Source organism: Uloborus diversus, chromosome 4 (assembly GCF_026930045.1).
Source record: "Uloborus diversus isolate 005 chromosome 4, Udiv.v.3.1, whole genome shotgun sequence".
Lineage (NCBI taxonomy): Eukaryota > Metazoa > Arthropoda > Arachnida > Araneae > Uloboridae > Uloborus > Uloborus diversus.
In genome coordinates, this window is record NC_072734.1 from 153,161,778 (window position 1) to 153,182,313 (window position 20,536).

The window sequence follows — 20,536 nt, forward strand, 5'->3', positions numbered from 1 at the left end:
TCCTAATTCCTAAAATCCAGTTTTTTTTTTTTTTTGACATTCCTAATTTTTAAAATCCAGTTGCAATCAGCAAAACATTGCTGCTTTTCCAACCACTCTAAATTTCTCTAATCAAAAACATGAATACTTTTTCAGACACTGTAATGTGGGATCTTTTTCCTTATTTTGACATTCCTAATTCCTAAAATCCAGTTGCATTCATCAAACCATTGCTGCTTTCTAGTCATTTTGCATTTCTCCAATCAGAACCATGAATGTTTCTTCATACACTAAAATGTGAGATCTCTTGCCTTTTGTATGCTTTAACAACTTTTTTTGACATTCAAAGTTCCTAAAATCTAGTTGCAGACAGCGCCCCCCCCCCCCACACATACACTCTTGGATTTATGTTGTAAACATCAGAAGCAGAATATAATATCCAGGAAATAAAATGGTGAAGGAGGAATATTCTGAATCAACACAGTGAATTGAAAGGGTTATATTAATACACAGCACCATTTAAGTTCAAGAAATAACCCATGTTATTCACAATCATTGTACAACTTTCTTTGGTGAATACATCTGTTTAGTCTTAACATGAGTTCCTTGATTTTTTTCTCTTTTGCAGATATGCATTATGTATTTTTGTGCTTAACATTCTGTTGAAAATATTTCAGCTTCGTCTGGAACAGGAAAAGAAAGAGAGGAAAAAAGAAAAGGAAAGGGAAAAACGAGAAAGACTTAGAGCAGAGGGCAAACTCTTGACAAAGGCTCAACGACAGCAGAGAGCTAGAATGGAAGCTACTTTAGCTGTTTTGCGGCAGCAAGGTGAGCATTTTAGAAACTTTAAACTTGAGTTATGCTAAGCATTTAGCTACCTTAGCATTACCTTAAAATTTAATTAACTTAAAATAAAAACAAGATAAACAGACCAAAATCACTGTCTGTGCTAGATTTGAAGAAAATTGCACGCTAGCTTTCGTCTTTCCAGAGCGTCATAGTGACACATGGCTACTGCTTGCCATCTGTAAGCACCTGTAGCAGCAAAAAGGTTAACAAAGTGTATGATAAAAAAAATTATCCTCTAGGATCTAGGATATCAATAAATTTGATACAGTGGAGAACCAATTATCCGGGAAGTTCGGGACCATCGCTATCCCAGATATGTGAATTTCCCGGTTTTTTGGATTGCTAAAAAGCGCTATTGGCCGATTGGTTGTAAAATTTAAATTACTATAACAAATAGTTATGCATATTAAAATGAGAAGAATATAGTTCAGAAATGCTTATAAATATCGAAATATTAAAAACTAATAGTGAGAGAATAATTTAAACATCAAAAACTTAAGTTATTCATAATACCTGAGACCTTCACATTCTGTTTGGAATAGAAAAAAAAACCACCCCTTTTCGATGTTTTAAAACAAAAGAAAATGAAGGGATGGGCATAGAATAAGTTTTTAAACCTAAATGTGAGGTTTTTCTACTATGTATAAAATAGAATTCACTTTTATGATCGTGTTTTTTTTTTTAAATTTTTTGCAAAAGTTTTGTGTTTATGATTACAATAGTTATTCATAACTAATGCTTTTTCATTTCATTAATATCAACTGAAATTTGGTTTATGAGTTCTTGCAGCCTTTATTAGTCTTGCGTTTAATGGATTTCTAGATTTCACGATCAACTATCCGGAAAATTCGCGAATCTGGTTTTTGGCGTTTCCCTCACTTTCGCGATGTCACTTATATTGAATGCCTTTAATTCGCAACTCCAACGAACTATAGGGGGCACTGTAGTCACTGTCTAATGGCGGACGAAAAAACTAAAACAAACGACGTAGTAACGAAGAAAATGCTAATTAGCCTAGTAATTTTTGTTTGTATGCATGACTTTTTTGTTTTATTCTTTTTAAATCAATTTTCAAAGTCTTATGGATATTCTGGCAGAAATGAGAATTCAAGAAGCATTACTAAACATTAGAAATTAAAACAAATTTCATAGTTCGTAGTTGTAAGCAGCCATTTCCACGATGTCGATTTCAAAATTTATCAATTCTTGATGAAACTACATTTTTATTGTAGCCATATGAACACTATAAATATTTCATGTAAATAAACCTTTGTTTATCAGTGCTATCAAAAGAGGAAGATGAAAGATCTTTGTTTTGTTTGGCTAGCGCTAATTGTTTTACATTTGGATTCGTATGTTTCTAATTTCTGAATTATTTTTTAATTCTGTCGTGCATCATCAATAAAATTCTCACGGATACATGGCGGTAGTTTTCTTTTTAATTTATCTTTCATTATTTCTTTAAACTAATCGAATTCTGTTATCTTTCTACCATTTTAATCCACACATGATAAAAAATAAAAATGGTTTACACTTGACATGCAAAATCTCGCGAAGCAAGTGTTCTTTGCTCGCACAATACTAAAACTATAACCCTAAAATATAATCGCACTATTTTAGCGATGAAAATTCTCAGCGTTAAACATTTTTCATTCCGTTCTAAGGTAATACTGCATACAATCCTTCTTTTGAGCTTAAGATAAAAAATAAAACATATTCTTACAAATTCACACAAAACAATAAAAAAATTTACCTTGTATAAAGTTATCCTCTTCCAAAAAAAAATGCTTCGAATAGACTTGCAAATGCGAAGTTTGTCAATCCAGAGTTTTTCTTTGTTTAGGATTTCACGCCATTTACAACAGTCACTCACTTTTTAGAGTGAAATAATAAAGACTAACATTATTTTGAGGAGCTCGAGAATAACATTAAGGGAAAAAACACTTTCTATTGTTGAAAGCAATCCAAGACACATCGAATGCGTTAATAAATACTCATAATAAACTGCCTATGTTTACTCGACAGACATACGTGGAACGCAATGTTTTAGTTTTTTCGGCAGTTATGTAAATTACCGCAAGGTAGCGTATTCGAGCGCTGGAGTTGCGAATTATAGGCCATTCAATAAAATACTGCATTAGATTAGAATTATTTTAAAATTATTTAGAAATTAATGCAACAATATTCATTTCCTTAGCTTTCAGTTAGAATAAAAGACGAAAATTTCAGACTTACAAATGTACATTTTATCATGAAAATATTTCGGAAATTTTGCTCCACATTAAGGATAACCACTTGAAGTTGGTGTTTGCAAACATTTTCGCGAGTTATACATGGGTAATATGGTGTTTATTAAGAAATCGTTCATATTCTTTTTTGTATTTAAAAAAAAGCTTAATTTTTTGGAAATTGCCAAAAATGCTTATTTTTAAAAATGAGGGGGTGGGAGGAAATCAGGGAAAAGTTGCCGGTTTTCTGGTTTCCCCGGTTTTTTAGTTCCCGGATAAAAGGTTCTGCTTAAAGGTGTGTACTTAGCTATTTTAAAGTATATATTTAGGTATAGTATGGCATGGAAAAAAATCTAAATAAGTAACAAATTTAAGAAGGGCAACTGAAAAAAAAATTTGAATTTTAAAACTAGACTATGCAAGTAGCAGTAGAAGAGAAAGATTATGGCTATTCGGTTGTAGTTGAGTGGTCATTGCACGTTTCACACATCAGTGAGAGAGGTCATACTGAATACCTTAGATTGACTAGGAACTCAAAGCCTAAAAGTATAGAAATGAGTTAGAAAGCATTCTTCAATTTTGGGAAGGAGAAAATTAGCAGTCGTCATCAAGTCAGATTGTTGTTAAAAGTGAGATTTCTTTGATTTAATTTTGTTCTTGCTGATATTGTGCTGTAATTGAGCACTTTTTTTTTTTTTTTTTTGCGTGGAAATCATTTTTGTTAAAAGTAAGATTGCATATATTGTTATTCAAGTAAGCAAGCTCTTATTGGAAAGTATTTTAGTGTAAACAAAAGGGGAAAGTCTTTTCAATGATTTCAGTCTTGAGTAATTGAGTCTTAAATAATTCAAAATATACGTCAATTAAATTTGATTCAGATTTTCAATTTTTTAGATGTTTTACGAAAGCTGTGTGATTCAATTATTTTAAGTTAGTGCTTAAATATGTTTTTTGGAGCTATTCTTGCTGTTAAGTGGGTGCTCTCTTCAAAGCAACATTTTGTTGATTATTCAAAGTGTGACATGATAACAAGGTTTGAGTATATTTAAGACCTCCAGCTTCTGATCTTATGAGTTTTGTATTTCTGTATTTTTGTCCTTAGAAATTTAAAAGAATTTGTTCATTATTGAATTAATAGTAAAAAATGATCTGGATAAAAGTTCTGGACCGATGGTTATTGCTAATGATAAAGCTTGTACCATTACATATCAAAGAAATTATGGTGGTGAAAAATTCATCAGAGGTCTGTTTTTTTTTTTTTTTTTTTTTTTTTTTTTTTTTTTTTAATATTATAAGTAAAGATTAAATGTAAAACAAAATTTTAAAATTTTTGATGCACAATTTTTTTTTTTTAATTTTGTGATATAAAAAAATTTTTGAATGATAGTCATAAATTAGTGATTATTGGCTATGTTAAAAGTTTTACCATTAAAGTATCAAGTACATTTTGGTGCCTAAAATGCTAAAATGCTGGTATTTAAAAAATGATAATTAACTTAAGCTAAAATAAATTAAGAAACTCAAGTTTTTCAGTCCGCATTACTTTTTTGTTGTTATTATTTTTGTTTTATTTATTTCTTTATTTTTATGTGTATAGGAGTTGAAATTCCACAAGTCGGTGAGAAGAGGGAGAAGAAGCCTAGACTAGGAGATCGTAAAAAGATGCAAAAGAAAAAATCTGCTGTTGAAAATGGTATGCAGTCGTACAATTTTATTTCAAAATGTTTCGAATTTCACTTAATGAAAACAAAATTTCAGAGTTTGTCATTTTAAGGACATATGGTAACACTATAGGTAACTTATGACACTATAGGCAAGTTACATTTTAGACTAGTGGTTCCCAACCCGAAGATGGCAGCGGACCACTCAGCCTTTAAAGTGAATAATCACTGACTACCCGCTACATTATTTATTTCATACATATTACAAGTTGTAACCAATTCAAGAGTGATGAAACACAATTAATTAGAACAATTTTTCAGAAGCAAACTAATGTTATTAACTAAGATACTATTATAGTTAACAGTACAGTGGTGTAGTCTGTTTGTGGGATGCCCACAGACCTAGCCATGAAATGTTCACTCTTGAAAAATCACTGAAAGCTTGTTTTCTACAAGCTTTTTACATAATACTCAAACTATTATTGTGTTATGGAATGTCCCAGTAATTATTATTTTAAAGATAATTCAATACATATCTAATGTTCATTAAGACTAATGTATTTACTGAATCTTAGTCAACAAAAGTAATTTTGATTTTTATTAAAGTGAAATACCACAAATACACAGTCCAGTCACATTAATGTGACCACCACGTACTTTCCACGTCAGAGTTAAATAACCAATCACAGAAGGCAGGTGGCAGCACAGTGCAGTTGAGCGAATATATAAAGGGTGTGTGAGGGCTTCGGAAAACATTTCAATCGTTGGCGTAATGTAGAAACTAAGCGATTTATCCGAAGTCCAAAAGGGCATGATCATTGGCTTTCGGGCCAAGGGTGGAAGCATTTCCGAAATGGCTGAGTTTGTGAACTGTTCGCGTGCTGCCGTGGTAAAAGTACCGTGCATGGTAAAATGGGACTGTCCAAAATCAGCGACGTGGCAAATGTGGTGCACCACGGGCCATAGATGACAGAGGCAGAGAGAGATGGTTGCGGAGATGCGTTCGGGCAGATAGATGAGCTACCGTTGAGCAACTGACCACCAAAATGAACCAAGGGGCTACCAAAAGTATCTCCCAAACTACTATTCAGCGAACATTGCTGCGTCTGGGCCTCCGAATCAGACGCCTGGTTCGTGCACCTATGCTGACTGCTGTTCATCGACGACGAAGGCTAGAATTTGTATGCCAGTACAGCAGCTGGACGTCCACTGAGTGGCGACAGGTAGCGTTTTCAGATGGGTAATTCCATATCAAATCAACCAATGGTCAAAACGTCATGTCTTTAGATTTTGCTCATTTTTTGTTCCAATGGAGTATTACCACAACAGAGAAAATATACAAAGTTTTGGATTTTTTCACTCATTTGTTTTCGAGTTATAATATTTTAAAATTTTGACGAAGTTGAAAATTTTTCCTGACACGTTTTCTTTAAACAGCCGTAATTAAAAAACTATTTGACTTAAAGAGTTAAAACTGGTAGTGTTTTGTTCTGTATTTAAGGAGGTTTTATAAAATATATGACATGACCTAGTTCTACCTTTTTCTTTTTTTTAACATTTTTTTGAAAAAAAAAATTTTTTAATTAAAAAAACTCAAAATCGAAATTTTAAATTTTTTTGAAAAAAAAATTATGTTATTAAGTTTTAGTTTAGCAATATTTATGCAAAATTTCATGATGGCATTATTGTGGTATCATAAGAAAAAAAAATTTTCCTCTTTCAACATCTTTATTCATGTAACAATTCATACTGCTTGATCAGCTGGATCATCCAAAGGGGGTGGAGGGATGGCAAAGACTGTGCCATTAAGATTTTTAAGGGGATGTTTAAGGGGCATTTTTCTCTGTAAAGAGGTTTCATCCCTGTGGGGGGGGGGGGCTGTACAGTATTTGAGGAGGTGTTATTGGCACCCTTGGCTTGATTCCTTTATATATATATATATATATGTTTATTTATACAGAAATATATATATATATATATATATATATATATATATATATATATATATATATATATAAATATATATGCAGGTTTTTTTAAATAGCCAAGAATTAAAATTTATTAACTGAAAATATATTAGTCTACTTATCAATGGCAAATGATCCGTAATCGAAAGTGTTGAAATAATTCAGTAAAGCAAAGGTCTCCAATCAACATTTTTCAATCCTATGTTCATGGGTTGATACAGTAGAAGGGCTTGACCATCATGAGTCATGCTTCAGCACCTACATCCCTGCTATCCATTCCCTAAGTAGCCACTTCCACTCATCAGCTGCCTGCTGTAACAAACCCTTAGGCTTTCTCCTGGTGTAATATGAAACCCGTCTGCTTTCTCCCACTACAGAGGCATTGAAATCTTCAGTACTTTGTATGCTTTTGGACAGTGCACATTTTAAATTTTACTGCTTGCTTTCTTTGAGAAATTTTTTTCCAAGTTTTATTGTTATTTTAATGTTAAATTTATGCATATTTTTGTTGTTAAGAGCCAACTTTCAGTTGAAAATGGATAAACAATGCGGCATATTTTGCTGCAATCCATTTAAAAAGGAAGGACATTGGATGAAAAAAGATCTAAGAACTGCAAGCTTGTGAATGACAACACTAACATATGGCATTGAAGAAGGAATGAAAATTTACTGCTTGTCGCATACAATTAAGTAAGCAAAAACATTCTTCAGTTCCTGAAACTGATGATGTTATGAGTGAGTTCAGCAAAGATCCAAAACCAGGCTCTAGTACAGAGGATCCCGAGTTCATGAGCCCTCATAATGGGGATGTACATTTTGAAGAAATTGTGGGCTATATTGCTTGTGCCTATGACAGCAAATGGTGGATAGGATATGTAATTTCAAAAGATCAGGTAGAAGAAGAAATCTAGGTTTCTTTCCTTCATCCTAGCAGACCATCATCATCATTCATGTATCCAAGAAAAGCAGACATTTTGACCATTCCTAAAAATTTTGTTCTGTGCAAATTACATCCTGTCACTGCTACAAGCAGAACATACCAAGTCTCGAAAGAGGAGATGGCAAAAGCAACTGGAATCTTACATAAGAAGAAAGTATCTATACTAGGACTTGCGAATTGAGTTCTATAGTAGCAAAGTGAGTTACACACATCTCAAACTGCTTCTTAATGGGCTTAAAAAAATATTAAATTTTATGTTGTAGCAATTAAATTATATATAAATAAAACTTGAATTTGCTTTTAAAATATAGCTAAAAAAGCTTCAGTAACTTTTAAATTGAAGTTTTCAAATTTAAATAAAATTTAGATTTTTTATTCAATAATAAATATTTTTTCACCGAAAAAAATGTTTGAACTTGTTAATATGCTTGCAATACTGCCAAGTACTTGTTTTTCTACGCAATAGTCCCGGTTTAAACTTTAACTACTTTTCATTAGAACAAATATTTTTTACAAATAAAATTAAAGCAACTGTTTCAAAGAGAATTTTTTTTTCTCCATAATACCACAAAAATGCCACCATGAAATTTTGAATTTATGTTGCTTAAAGAAGACTAAGTACCCGTTTTTTTTTTTTTTTTTTTTTTTTTATTATTATTATTATTATTATTATTACTAAGAAAATTAAAATTTTTAATTTTTACAAAATATTTTTTCTTTAAATAAATGTTTTTTTTTTTTTTTTTTTTTTTTTGTAGCTAGGTTTTGTTATATATTTTTTGAAACCTCCTAAAATACTGAAAAAAACAGCACAAGGTTTAACCTTTTAAGTCAATTAGTTCTTTGATAATAGCCATTTAAAGATTACTAAACGATGTAAAATTTATGATGCTTCCAGAGTTAAAAAAATTTATAACTTTGGAAAGAATTGTTGAAAAAAATTGAAACTTCAGATTTGTCATCATGGAGGTGTGTATAATAAACAGAAAAAAAATCATAACAATCCAAAACATTGACCTTCAAAATTTATTTTTTATTGGTTGATTTGATATGGAATGACCCAGATGAATCGCGTTTTATGCTCCATCGGACAGATGGACGTTGGCGTATAAAGCGTGAAACCTCTGAAAGGAACCACCCTGCAACCATTGCCGAAACGGTCCAAGCTGGAGGCGGGAGCATTATGGTCTGGGGAATGTTTTCCTGGCATTCTCTGGGTTCACTGATCATTGTGGAAGGCACGATGGATCAATGCAAGTACTCATCTGTCCTTGCAGACCATGTCCACCCCTACATGTGCATTGTTTTTCCTCAGGATGGTGGCATCTTCCAGCAGGACAATGCGAGGTGCCATACAGCTGCCAGTGGACGTGCGTGGTTCGAAGAGCATCAGGATGAGTTTACCATCCTCCCCTGGCCAGCAAACTCACCTGACTTAAATCCAATCGAGCATCTGTGGGACCATCTCGATCGAGTTGTTCGCGCCATGGATCCTCAACCGCGTAATCTAGCGCAGCTGGCCACGGCATTAGAGTCGGCATAGCTCAACATCCCAGAGAACACCTTCAGGGACCTAAGTGACTCTCTTCCTGCACGTGTCGCAGCAGTCCGCTCTGTGGAAGGTGGTTATTCTGGCTTTTGACAGATGGTCACATTAATGTGACTGGACTGTGTAGTAGCAGGATTATCTAGTGGAGCATCTCCGAGGCTCTCCTGGATCACCTTTGCTCTGGGAACCAGTATTTTAGACCATCATCATTACCATTCAAGAAAAAGTGTGATTAAAATTTCTTGATATTAGAACAGAGCAGTTACTATAACGGCTAAAATGTTGTAATTTTGAACATAAGATTTTAGCTTAGTTTTTAAAGATGTTTTACTATTCCTAATTTATTTTTAAAATGTGTATTGACATTACCCAAGAGACTACTAAGAAATTGCAATCAGTATGCAGAGCTATATCATGTCTCAGTATTCAATTTATTCTCTTCGAAGAGACAAAAGCATAGGAAGTATTGCTTGCAGTCACTGCTATTAATAATGAAATTGTTTTGAGGTGATAAAATGTTGAAATATCCTGTAAGTGAAGCAATGTGGATGAAATATGTGTTAAACAAATTATGCATGTCTTAAACATAATGTAGTTAATTTTTCCTTATAGACTCTGATTGAAAATTTTAGAAATTGTATCAAGAAAGGGAAGGGTGCGAATTTGAGAGAAATTCTGGCTTATCCCCAGCTCCCACGTTTCTTACTTATAACTTTTAAGGAAAACGTTTAACTGGAATGAAATTTTTCTGATCTATTCCAGGACACTTCATTCCCATATTTTATTTTATTTTCCATACTTTTGGACAATTTTAAAAACTTTACATTAAGCTCAACATTTGAATTTAAATCTTTTATTAATCCTTAAACAAATTAGCTTCGAACTTCATAGAACAGACCATAGGAGATTTACCTCCCATAAATATTTTTATTTAATTATTTTAAGCTCTTTATAAACAATTAAAGCATTGCTCAGTCTTAGTTTTTGCTAGAGGATTTTTAGCTTTGAAAACAATAATAATAATAAAAAAACTTTTACATTAAAAAAAAAATAAAAAATTTGCTGTATTTTTGAATACAATTAGTTTTTTACTATTTTGATGTTCATTTGTTCTGGAAAAATTAAGAAAAAAATACAAGAAACAATTTTAACATGTTTCTAGAGAACCACTTTTGAATCAAAGTTATATTAAGCATATATAAAAATTAAGCTTGTCCTAGCTCAACACAGCCCTTCCCCCTCCCACTCTTATAATATATTTTATCTCAAATATAATCTTTGAAATATTTTGTATTTTTTAACTGTAGTACATGTTTTGGGACAGTAAAAATAAAAATAATTTTAAAATTATGCATTTAGGTGCCGGTACTGAAGAGCCTAAAACTGAAGAGATAACAACTCCAACTGAAGAAATAGCAGAACCTAAACTAGATGTTCAGAGTGAAATCAAGGTTGAATCTCCACATGTGAGTGAAGAAGAGAACATTAAGGATGCTTGGGATGAAAGCTCTGACGAAGAACAAGAAGAAAAGACTCAAACAACAGCTAAAAAGGCTGCTGGGTTATCCAAAGAAAGGAAAGAAGAAAGTGATAGTGAGTCTGAATCATCTGAAGAGGAGACCTCGTCATCAGAGGCATCTGATTCAGAAGATGAAAGCGAAAGTAGTTCTGGCAGTGAAAGTGATTCAAAGGATGCTACAAATACCATGGAAAAAATAAGGTTGAGGATTCAGAAAAGAAGAGAAGCTGCTGAAAACAATTTAAGCTTGTCACGCTTGAGATCACCAGTTGTTTGCGTCCTAGGTCATGTAGACACAGGAAAGACCAAAATTCTTGATAAAGTAAGTAATAATAATCATTTTGATTTTCAAGTTTTTTTTTTTTTTTTTTTTGAAATAAGAAAACCGATATAAGAATTTAAACGATAGATTTGCTTAAATTTTACTTTGTGCTTCTTTTCCTTCTTTTGTATCTGTGATGATAATTTTAGAAAAAAAAAACCTTTTTTTGAGTATGTTAAAATTTTTAATATTTCTGTATTACTCAACTTATATTGCTGACTGGTTGTTTAGCATGCTTTTTTTCAGTGTCAGTTATTTCTCTACAGTTCAGTCTGTGTCCTATCTATGTGCCAAAATTTGGCCTGGTCGGTTGCTCCCCATTGTTTAATTCATATTTTATATTATTTATTTATGTGTACACAATAAATGAAATCATTTAATTTCAATTCTAGCGTAAGTTTCCAATGGAGATTGTAATTTTATTTTAGATTCGAAGTAGTCATGTTCAAGATGGAGAAGCTGGTGGTATTACTCAACAGATTGGAGCCACTATGGTACCTTATGATGCACTTCAAGAGCAATGTAAAATGGTTAAAGGCGTAAGTTTAGTTTTTTAACTGTACTAACTATAAAATGTTTGCACGTGTTTTTGTATTTATAATGAATTGCTTGTTGTTTTAGTTTTCTGAAATGGAACTCCAGGTTCCAGGACTTTTAATTATTGATACTCCTGGCCATGAATCTTTTAGGTATGACGATATACATTTTCATACTCTCCTTTTTTAAATGTAAACTCATTTCCGTGTTTATTTTATTCTTCAAGATTGTGAAATTATCTTCTTTTTTTTCATAACTATAGGATATTTCTCTCTTTTAATTTAAAAGCCTAAAAATTTTTGTATGTAAGAGAATTGCATTAAAAAATAAATGAACAGTAAGCTGAATGTTTCGATTTAGCTTTGTTTAACCAAAGCTTAATTTCTCAAACATTTTCTTTGATTTTATTTAAAGTAGTTTAAAAACTTTCTTTTTTGTTTAGCTCACCATAATCTTTTATCTTTAATAGCTCATGTTTAAAATATATCTGTAAAATTAGTCATTGTCTTAAATAAATTTAACAGGTTACTGTTACTTTGGAACAGCCATAAAAGCAATTTAAAAACTGTTTTATGATAATATTGATGGACTCAATATTAATAGTTCAATGAAACTTCTATTAGTACAGTGCAATTAGACATAAACCTCAACATCCAAAGTAAAAGTTTCCCTTCAACTCCAAATTGTTGTATACTGTCCACATATTGTTCGGTAAAAAGTTACACCGTTTTCAGCGTCGGGTTTTGGGGGAGGGGGGAAAAAAGTTGGTAAATTAGTAGTTTTATCATTTTTTCGGAAACATTTAGACAACTATGGGGATTAGCGCAAAAAGTGCAATATACGAAATAATCTACACTAAATTACGAACAAAATGGTCCTAAGCATTAGTTTTTTAAGTGAACGGTTCCGGAGTTACGGCGGGTATAAAAGTAGAAAAATTTCGCATTTTTAGGATTTTTTTTAGAAAAAATGAAATTACAACTACTACGTTAACAGAAATAACAAAACAATTTTAATAAAAAGTGATATTGTACAGTCGTATTGTAGTCTAAAAGAAGCTGAGAGGCACCACATGGGATTATAGTCTTAGATCCCACTAGGTTTGACCTACCCTCATCGAGTTTCCTAAAATTGTTGCCTTATAAGAAGAGTAAAAGTTGTAAATAAAACGTGAAAGTAAGAATTTCTACCTCTTTCACGTGAACTAATCAGGATTGCCAGCGGTTGAAAGGTGCCTAAAAATGAGTAATTTACCCTCATCGAGTTTCAGAAAATCGCTACCATGAATGAAGAGCAAAAGATGGAAATAAAACGCTAAACTAAGGTTGCCTTCGTTTTTCGGTTCCCTAATCAAGATTGTCAGGGGATAAAAGTTTCCAATGAGGTAGATAATATACCCCTCATCGAGTTTCCGGAAATTGTTACCATAAATGAAGAGTAAAAACTAAATAAAACGCTAAAGTAAGATTGCCTACCTTTTTCCGGTCCCTAAGCAGGGTTGCCAAATACTAAAAATTGCCCAAAAATGGAAAATTTACCCTCATCGAGTTTCCACATAAAATATATAAAACAAATGTAAGTAAAAATATTACAAAACCGATGGTATAGGGTTGCCTAAGCAAAAGTACTCTAATCATAGGGTTGCCGTTATTCAAAGTTTCAATATTGAAACTTCAACTCAATCAAACAATTGACTAAATCGATGTAACTATCAACTAAAGTGAATTTCTAGCTAACGCTAAGAACGAAATGGGCCTTACTTCTCTCCTTACAATGCACTTGCGAAGAGGCGGATGCGCAGTTCATCAAGTATCAGGTAACGTTCACTTATTAATAGTTTTAAAAGCTATTGGTAAAGCTAAGAATGGAGTTGAAGTTTGTGTGATTGGTGATGATACGGACTTAGTAGTCTTGTTGACTGTTCACACACCATCAGAAAACAAATTGAAAATGGTGGTAACAAAGAAAAGCAATCATCAGGAAAAGGTGTACACTATTTCGGACATTCAGCGAGGCATTGGAGATATGAAAGGTGTACTCTTAGCAATGTACGCCTTCACAAGATGTGACACTGCATCATCTATCTACAAGGGAAAAATTTCACCGTATAGAAAAGTGCAAGCCAACAACGCTCTTCGTACGAAGCATCTAGTCTTTAACGATCCCAAAGCTGACCCCAGTGCAGTGGCTGACGGCTTGAGAAGAAATAAAATGGAGGGAGTGAAGACTTTCACTCATGAAACCAAGGCCCCAAGTCACGTGATGGATTTTAAAGCAAATCATTGGAAGAAATCGGGTCTCTTTCGCTTGTTTCACGCAAAATGTGCCAACCATTTGTCGTTGTTGACTCACGTGACTTGGGGTCTTCAGGTCAGATTTTGCTAAGCCAATGATTGGACTTGCTTCCTCTATTTTAATTCCTGATCTAAGGGCTGATGCAGGTAAACAATTCCTTCTTGCGATGATTGGAGCCAAGAATACTGAATATCTACATAATTTTCGCTACCAGTGTTACTTGCAGGCTATTGCAAATCAGCCCATATATTCATTGTACAAGTTGACTGCACTACCCACCACTTCAGCAGCTTCCAAGCAGCATTCATATAAAACATAACATCAGGTCCATTAGTGGCTGGATGAGAAAAAGAATGCTCCAGTGGGGGTGGAAGAAGATTAGTGAACACCTAAAACCACAATTACAGCAATGCGTTCTGCAGCTCCCCAGGGATCACTTTCCCCCATAGTGTATGTTTGCAAAGACGAATGCGTTCGTAACTGCAGAAATAGTGGTCTAATCTGCTCAAGCATTAAGCAGTAATTGCTCAGGTTTAGGATGTATTCACAGGGACACTAATATCATAGACGAAGATCTAGAAGAGGACGGTGCTATGTTTGAAGAGGATTGAATGCTGGTGAATACCTTTTATCACACACAATGTGTGGCATTTAACGTTCTACATTTTTATTAAATATTAGTATTGAACTCTGTTTATGAACTTCAAAAAGTTCGATAAAATATGGTTGCAATATAAAGACAATTATGCCTATTTTCTAAAGAAAAAACTTTAAAAGCTGCACTTATAAAAATTTTATTATTAAAAATGATATAATTATAAACCATAATTGTTATGCACATTTTTAGATATTAAAATCATCTATGTTGAAAATATATTCATTCTTACTGCGACATTGTCTAGATCGGGTTTCTCCGTGGCGCAGATTTATATTGTTATGCAACCAATGAAATGCTTTTTTCCCTTAAAAGCGGAGCCTTTTGAGTCGGAGGTGATGTTGTCATTCCCTCAAGGGATTATCACAAACATACCACCAGCCCCTAAAATCGTAATTTGCATTTACAAAACACAATTCATAAAAAAAATTAGTTTCCTTAGTGATAATGAAAATTTTTAAACAACCAAACAACCTCAAACCAATTCTTCAACAATTCGTTTTTGTTCCTTTTCTATGATTTTATTTTAACCACCATTGGTGGGTTTAATTCCTCTGCACTGAGCGAATTACCATAACATAGACGAGTAAATCACCATAACATGGAAGAGCAAATTGCCATAATATAGACAAGCAAATTAACATAGCATATTGGTGAGAAATTCATCATCCATTATTTGTAAATATACAGGCAAACCAAATGACCTTTTAATTTTCTACTACGGGCAAAACTGTGCGGATACCGCTAGTTAATATACAATTGCAAAAAAAAATCAGTACTTTTATTTACAAAGTAAAATTCCTCCAATTTTTTTCAATTGTTATTTTGCAAAATTATTGTAAGTTGAAATTTGATTTTAATTATTTAATTTCTTTTGCAGCAACTTAAGATCTCGGGGATCATCTCTGTGTGATATAGCAATTTTAGTAGTTGATATCACTCATGGACTTGAGCCTCAAACAATTGAATCTATAAATATGTTGAAGCAAAGGAAGACTCCATTTATTGTGGCACTCAATAAGGTATGCCTAATCACCTATGAAGGTTGAGCATTTTCAGAGTAACTAATAGTTTCTTGATTCACCTAATTATTTTTCTTTCATCTTATGCATTAATTTTTAATGTGCCTCAATATTTTTGCATGTTTTTAGTAATTCACATTGTATTGTCTTATATTTCAGTTTTTTCAAAAAAATGTTAAAGCATCATTTGCTGTTGAAATTTAAATGTTTTCATAGATTTAAGTTTTCAGCTTTTTTACAGTCTTGGTTTCATTTAACTAGTAACGGTAGTTGAATGATATTCGCTTCTTGAAAGATTTGTTGGAGTTATAAATGATATTTTTAGTTTTTTTTTTTAAATGTTATTATTATTTATTGAGCAATCACAAATTGCTTATTGTTTTCATTTTGACCTTTAAATGACGTTCTCATGATTTTATTCCCCCCCCCCCCCCCCCCCGCCTTCTTCTGCAGTATCACCGTCAACTGGCCCCTCCCGATGCTGTTGCTATAGCGAGAAGTCTCCAGGTTGCGTCCATATCCTACACAGACACGCATGCCTACACTCATGAATGCCTACACAAAGACACACGCCTACATACACGCACACGCTCGTGATTGTGAAAAACATAATTTGAATTTAAAATGCCAAAAATTATTTTTTTTTCTTTTTATATATGTACAGTCGAGTCTCCATATAACGAAGTCGCAAGGGACCTTTGAAAAGGTTCGTTATATAGAAACTTCGCTATATAGAAAATAGTAAATTTTTATGGTTAATTTTCATGTACATTAAGTTAAATCCTTTTTTTTTTTAAGGTTATATATATGAAAACACGAAAAATATTGAGTATTTTGAAGTTAATTTAACATAAGTAACAAATTAAAAAATAAAACTAAATGAATTAATTAACTAAAATTTAATTAGGAATGCCACTTGCATCTGTTGCACAATTGGTGAATTTTAGTAAATTTTTACATAAATAGGTTAAAGAAATCATACCTAAATTTCGTCAACGACAGTAGTTTTGCATTGAAAATAGTCCGTGATTCTTTGCTGCACTTTTGAAACACATTTTTCGTAAAATTCTTCACAAGAGTGAAGTGATTTAAACACTTCTTCTGGAACATCTTGGTATTGCAATCCGCAACAAATGGTGTCAAAAGCTTTTCTGATCTCATATGTGGATGGTTTCGATGGGTAGTATATTTCCGTATCTTGATCTTCATCCTCATCATTGTCATCATTACTCATTACAATTGAGTCCAGAATTTCTTCTTCCGTCAAATGACCAGTAGTTGACAAACCATCATCAATTGTTAAAAAATCTTCTAAACTGACATCATCTGTAAAACTATTCTTCTCACGGTAACCGTCCCAAATTTCTGTAACATCTGGCTCACTGTCCACGTGAGACTCCTGTTCTTGTTCTCCTGATGAAAATTCCTTCGCAAATCCAGCTTTTCTAAATGAATTGGAAATTGTTGTGACTTTCACATCAGATTGCCAAGCTTTAGACAATTCTGAAATGCAAGTCCTCAAGTCTACATATGTTTTAGAAAACTGTTGGTTTTCTTCAACACAGGCAATCATTTTTCACAAAATTCGCTTTCGGTAGTAGACTTTTAAATTTTTAATTATCCCCTGATCCATCGGTTGCAATTTCGAGGTAGTGTTTGGAGGAAGAAAGATAAGTTTTATGTTCTTCACTTTGGATTTCACTTCAGGTGGATGTGATGGGCAATTGTCTACAAATAATGCAATCTTTCTTTTTTCTTTCCCAAACTTTTTGTCCAAGTCCAATAACCACTTCTCAAAAATTTCGCCTGTCATCCAAGCTTTTCTACTGTTCTGATCGTTCACTTCTAAGGGTTTGATGCCTTTGAAACATCTAGGGTTTTTACTCTTCCCAATAACTAGCAACTTCAGCTTTTCTTCCCCTGTCATATTTGAAGTAACCAATACTGTAATTCTGTCTTTGCTACGTTTTCCACCAAAACACTCGTCTCCTTTAAAAGTAAGAGTTTTATCTGGGAGACATTTGAAAAAGAGTCCCATTTCATCGCAATTAAACACGTCTTTTGGCTGGTACTCTTTTAATACCGGTTTTAACACTTCATTTTTCCACTGCTCACAACTTTCATCCGACACATCAACACTTTCTCCTGAAACTACTTTGTGCACCAACATGTGACGTTTTTTAAATTTGTCCAACCATCCAACACTTGCTTGGAGTTCCGAGTAGCCTAATGCGTTGGCAAACTGCAATGCCTTTTCTTTAATTAGCGAACCTGACAAAGGTAAGTTCTGATCCCGCACGGAATGAATCCATTTTAAAACTGCTTGATCGACGTTGTCATACACGCACAATCGTACTCGTTTTGCATTGGAATTCCCTACTTCACCAGCTTTACTTAAAATGGAATCCTTATTTTTTAGTATAGTGGATACACTGTTAGCAGGAATGCCATATTTTGCGGCTACATCTTTCTTCTTGATGCCGCTTTCAACATCATTGAGAAGTGAAATTTTTTCTTTTATGGTTAAACACTTTCTCTTCGACATTTTGAGCAACGCAGCACGTTGCAGAGCAAGATGAAAATGAGCGAAATGTGCACGTCAGTTCAAGAGTGAGAATCCATCACACCACATCCGGTCAACACATTTCCAAGAAACCTCACCCCCTCTGGGAATTCTTCCCTCCTCCTTTCAAGTCTCTCTCCTTCCATCGACACAAGTGACAAAAAGAAAGGAATGTTGAAAGACAAGATAAGAAAGTTGTACTATGAGTAATCCTCGACAAAAGCACCAGAAGAAAGACTTCTATTTTCGGAAACATCGTCTTTCTCCCACATAAAAACTTCGCAATAGAGAAATTTGGCCATTTGATATTCGTTAAAGAGAGACAGATTTGCATGCTTTTTTATTGAAACTTTCAGTGTCACCAAACATGCTTCGTTATATAGAGAACTTCGCTAAATAGAGTGTTCGCTATACGGAGACTCGACTGTATTAGATATATTATATATATTTTTTCAGCAGAATAAATCATCTGTAGCAAAACTCATTGTTACCAACTTTTCTATAAGACTCCTTTCTTCAGTTGACATTCCAGGCTTCAGGGCAGAAAACAAAATCATCATTTTTTCCATTTTCCTGTGCATATGACTTTTTTTCTGATTTTTATTCCCTTCCAAAAAAGAGTTAACTAGTGTTAATTATGCCATGGAAAGGCCCCAATGCCCTAAACTGCACCAGTTAACTGAAAACGAAAATGTCGATTCACAGCTATTTGGCCTGCTTTTATTATTTTTATTCAAGCACCTTCGATTGGCTTATCTATTTTTTAATTCTTTGTAGTTTCTTGTTCAATAAGTTAGCTGTGATTTTGAATGTCTATTTCTAAATTCTTTCTTGAACCATTTTTTTTTTCTTTTCACTTCATAAATTGTTTCTTTAATACCAATTTGTGTGTCAAAATTGGCAACCTCTTGGAAAAAATTGCTATCTGTAATAATTAATATAGCTTGCTTAGGTTTAAATATGACAGTATGTTGACACCCTCTATAATGTATTATTGAATTCATTTTTCTTAAGTCCGCTATAAGCAGATGCTTATAGTGCACTCAAAATCAATTTAAGTACAAAAATTTTTAAAGAAGTCTTTTGCATCTTAACTCTTTAAGACCGAGCCGCGGGGAAACTTTGCCACAGTTAAGTCCTGACTTTTTCGCCTAAGCTATTTTAGAAATGGAACCATTTACGCTGAAGACCCCTCGACCGTTCCTCTTCCGTTCTTCTGTTTGCTAATTGCAATAGGCGTGGTTAGCTGTCACCTTAATCACTCACGCTTCAGGTGCGCGGACTTCACTTTTGCTCTAATGGTATCTTTGATGGCATTCAAATTTATGTCGAGATGCATAACAGTCATCTTGTTTTTTTTTTGTTTTTTTTTAGAGTAGGTAAACAAAGGAAAAAAAAATATATTAATCATAAATAAGAACATTACAGTTCAAGCACAAGCTTAAGATTTATTATGCAATAATTTAAATTTTCCAATTTCAATAATTAAATTTGCATGAACTGATGAGAATAATTACTGAAAGAATGTTTTTGAAAATATTTGGAAGAAATCCCCTAGCTCCTCTTTTCCATTTCTGAGTATACTACGAACAAGTAATAAAAGCTATCCCAGTCAGGAGAAAAAAAAAAGGAAAATTAAAAGAAAATAATAGAAAGATAATTTTTCAAGAGCAATAATGAAAAAAAAAATCTTTTCCTCAAAAAACGGGGGTTAAGAGAATGGTTAGTGGGGAAGCCACGAAATCTTATTTATTTCCCCCCTTTTTTTTTCTTTTTTAAAATAAAACTGGCCTATGTAATTGGATTTTGACATTACTTATTAAATGACAGATAAAAATGGAGTTTGGCGTCAAAATTTGGGATGAATAATCACCGTAGATTAACTCTTCCAGGGCCGGATTTAGGGGAGGGCAGGCGGGGCTACTGCCCCGGGGCCTCCACAATAAAATTTTTACAAAAGATCCTAGCTTTCACGGGTCGAAAATATCGGATATATACATATATATCAATATATTCGGATATACTGTAGAAGACCATTATAACGCACACCTTCGGACCAGAGCTTTTGCGTTATACAGGTTTTTGCGTTAGATAGATCATTTCACAAATTTTGAAACTAATGTTCAGAATATGTCTCTATATTAGCACTTCAGAATGAGTTTTATCTGCAATGAGTATTAAAGCACCAACATTACAATTAGTTATTCACAAATAAATATGTTTCACAATCAAAAGAAAGTGCATTATCCTGCACTTCTGCTAGCTTCTTGGTTTGCATAACAGCTACATTTGCAAGAGTCATCTGGTATTTTCTGTTTACTGTAAGGGAGGGGTACTAATTTTCATTTAAAAGCTTTGGATTAAGATGGAAAGATGAAAAACTGTTTCAAAATAACAATTTTTATGTTTGCATAACAAAACAGAGGTATTTTTTAAACTTCGAAACCTAT

The 20,536-nt window shown here is 33.1% G+C and overlaps 1 protein-coding gene across 1 annotated transcript in view; it reads left to right on the plus strand.

The window, feature by feature from the left end:
- LOC129219699 (eukaryotic translation initiation factor 5B-like) overlaps positions 1 to 20,536 on the plus strand; it is a 75,484-nt gene that overhangs the window by 18,288 nt on the left and 36,660 nt on the right. Inside the window, exons 7-12 of the mRNA XM_054853981.1 lie at positions 657 to 807; positions 4,654 to 4,749; positions 10,533 to 11,014; positions 11,443 to 11,553; positions 11,636 to 11,703; positions 15,382 to 15,523. Coding sequence (XP_054709956.1) covers positions 657 to 807; positions 4,654 to 4,749; positions 10,533 to 11,014; positions 11,443 to 11,553; positions 11,636 to 11,703; positions 15,382 to 15,523 — 1,050 coding nt within the window. The remainder of the gene's footprint in view (positions 1 to 656; positions 808 to 4,653; positions 4,750 to 10,532; positions 11,015 to 11,442; positions 11,554 to 11,635; positions 11,704 to 15,381; positions 15,524 to 20,536) is intronic.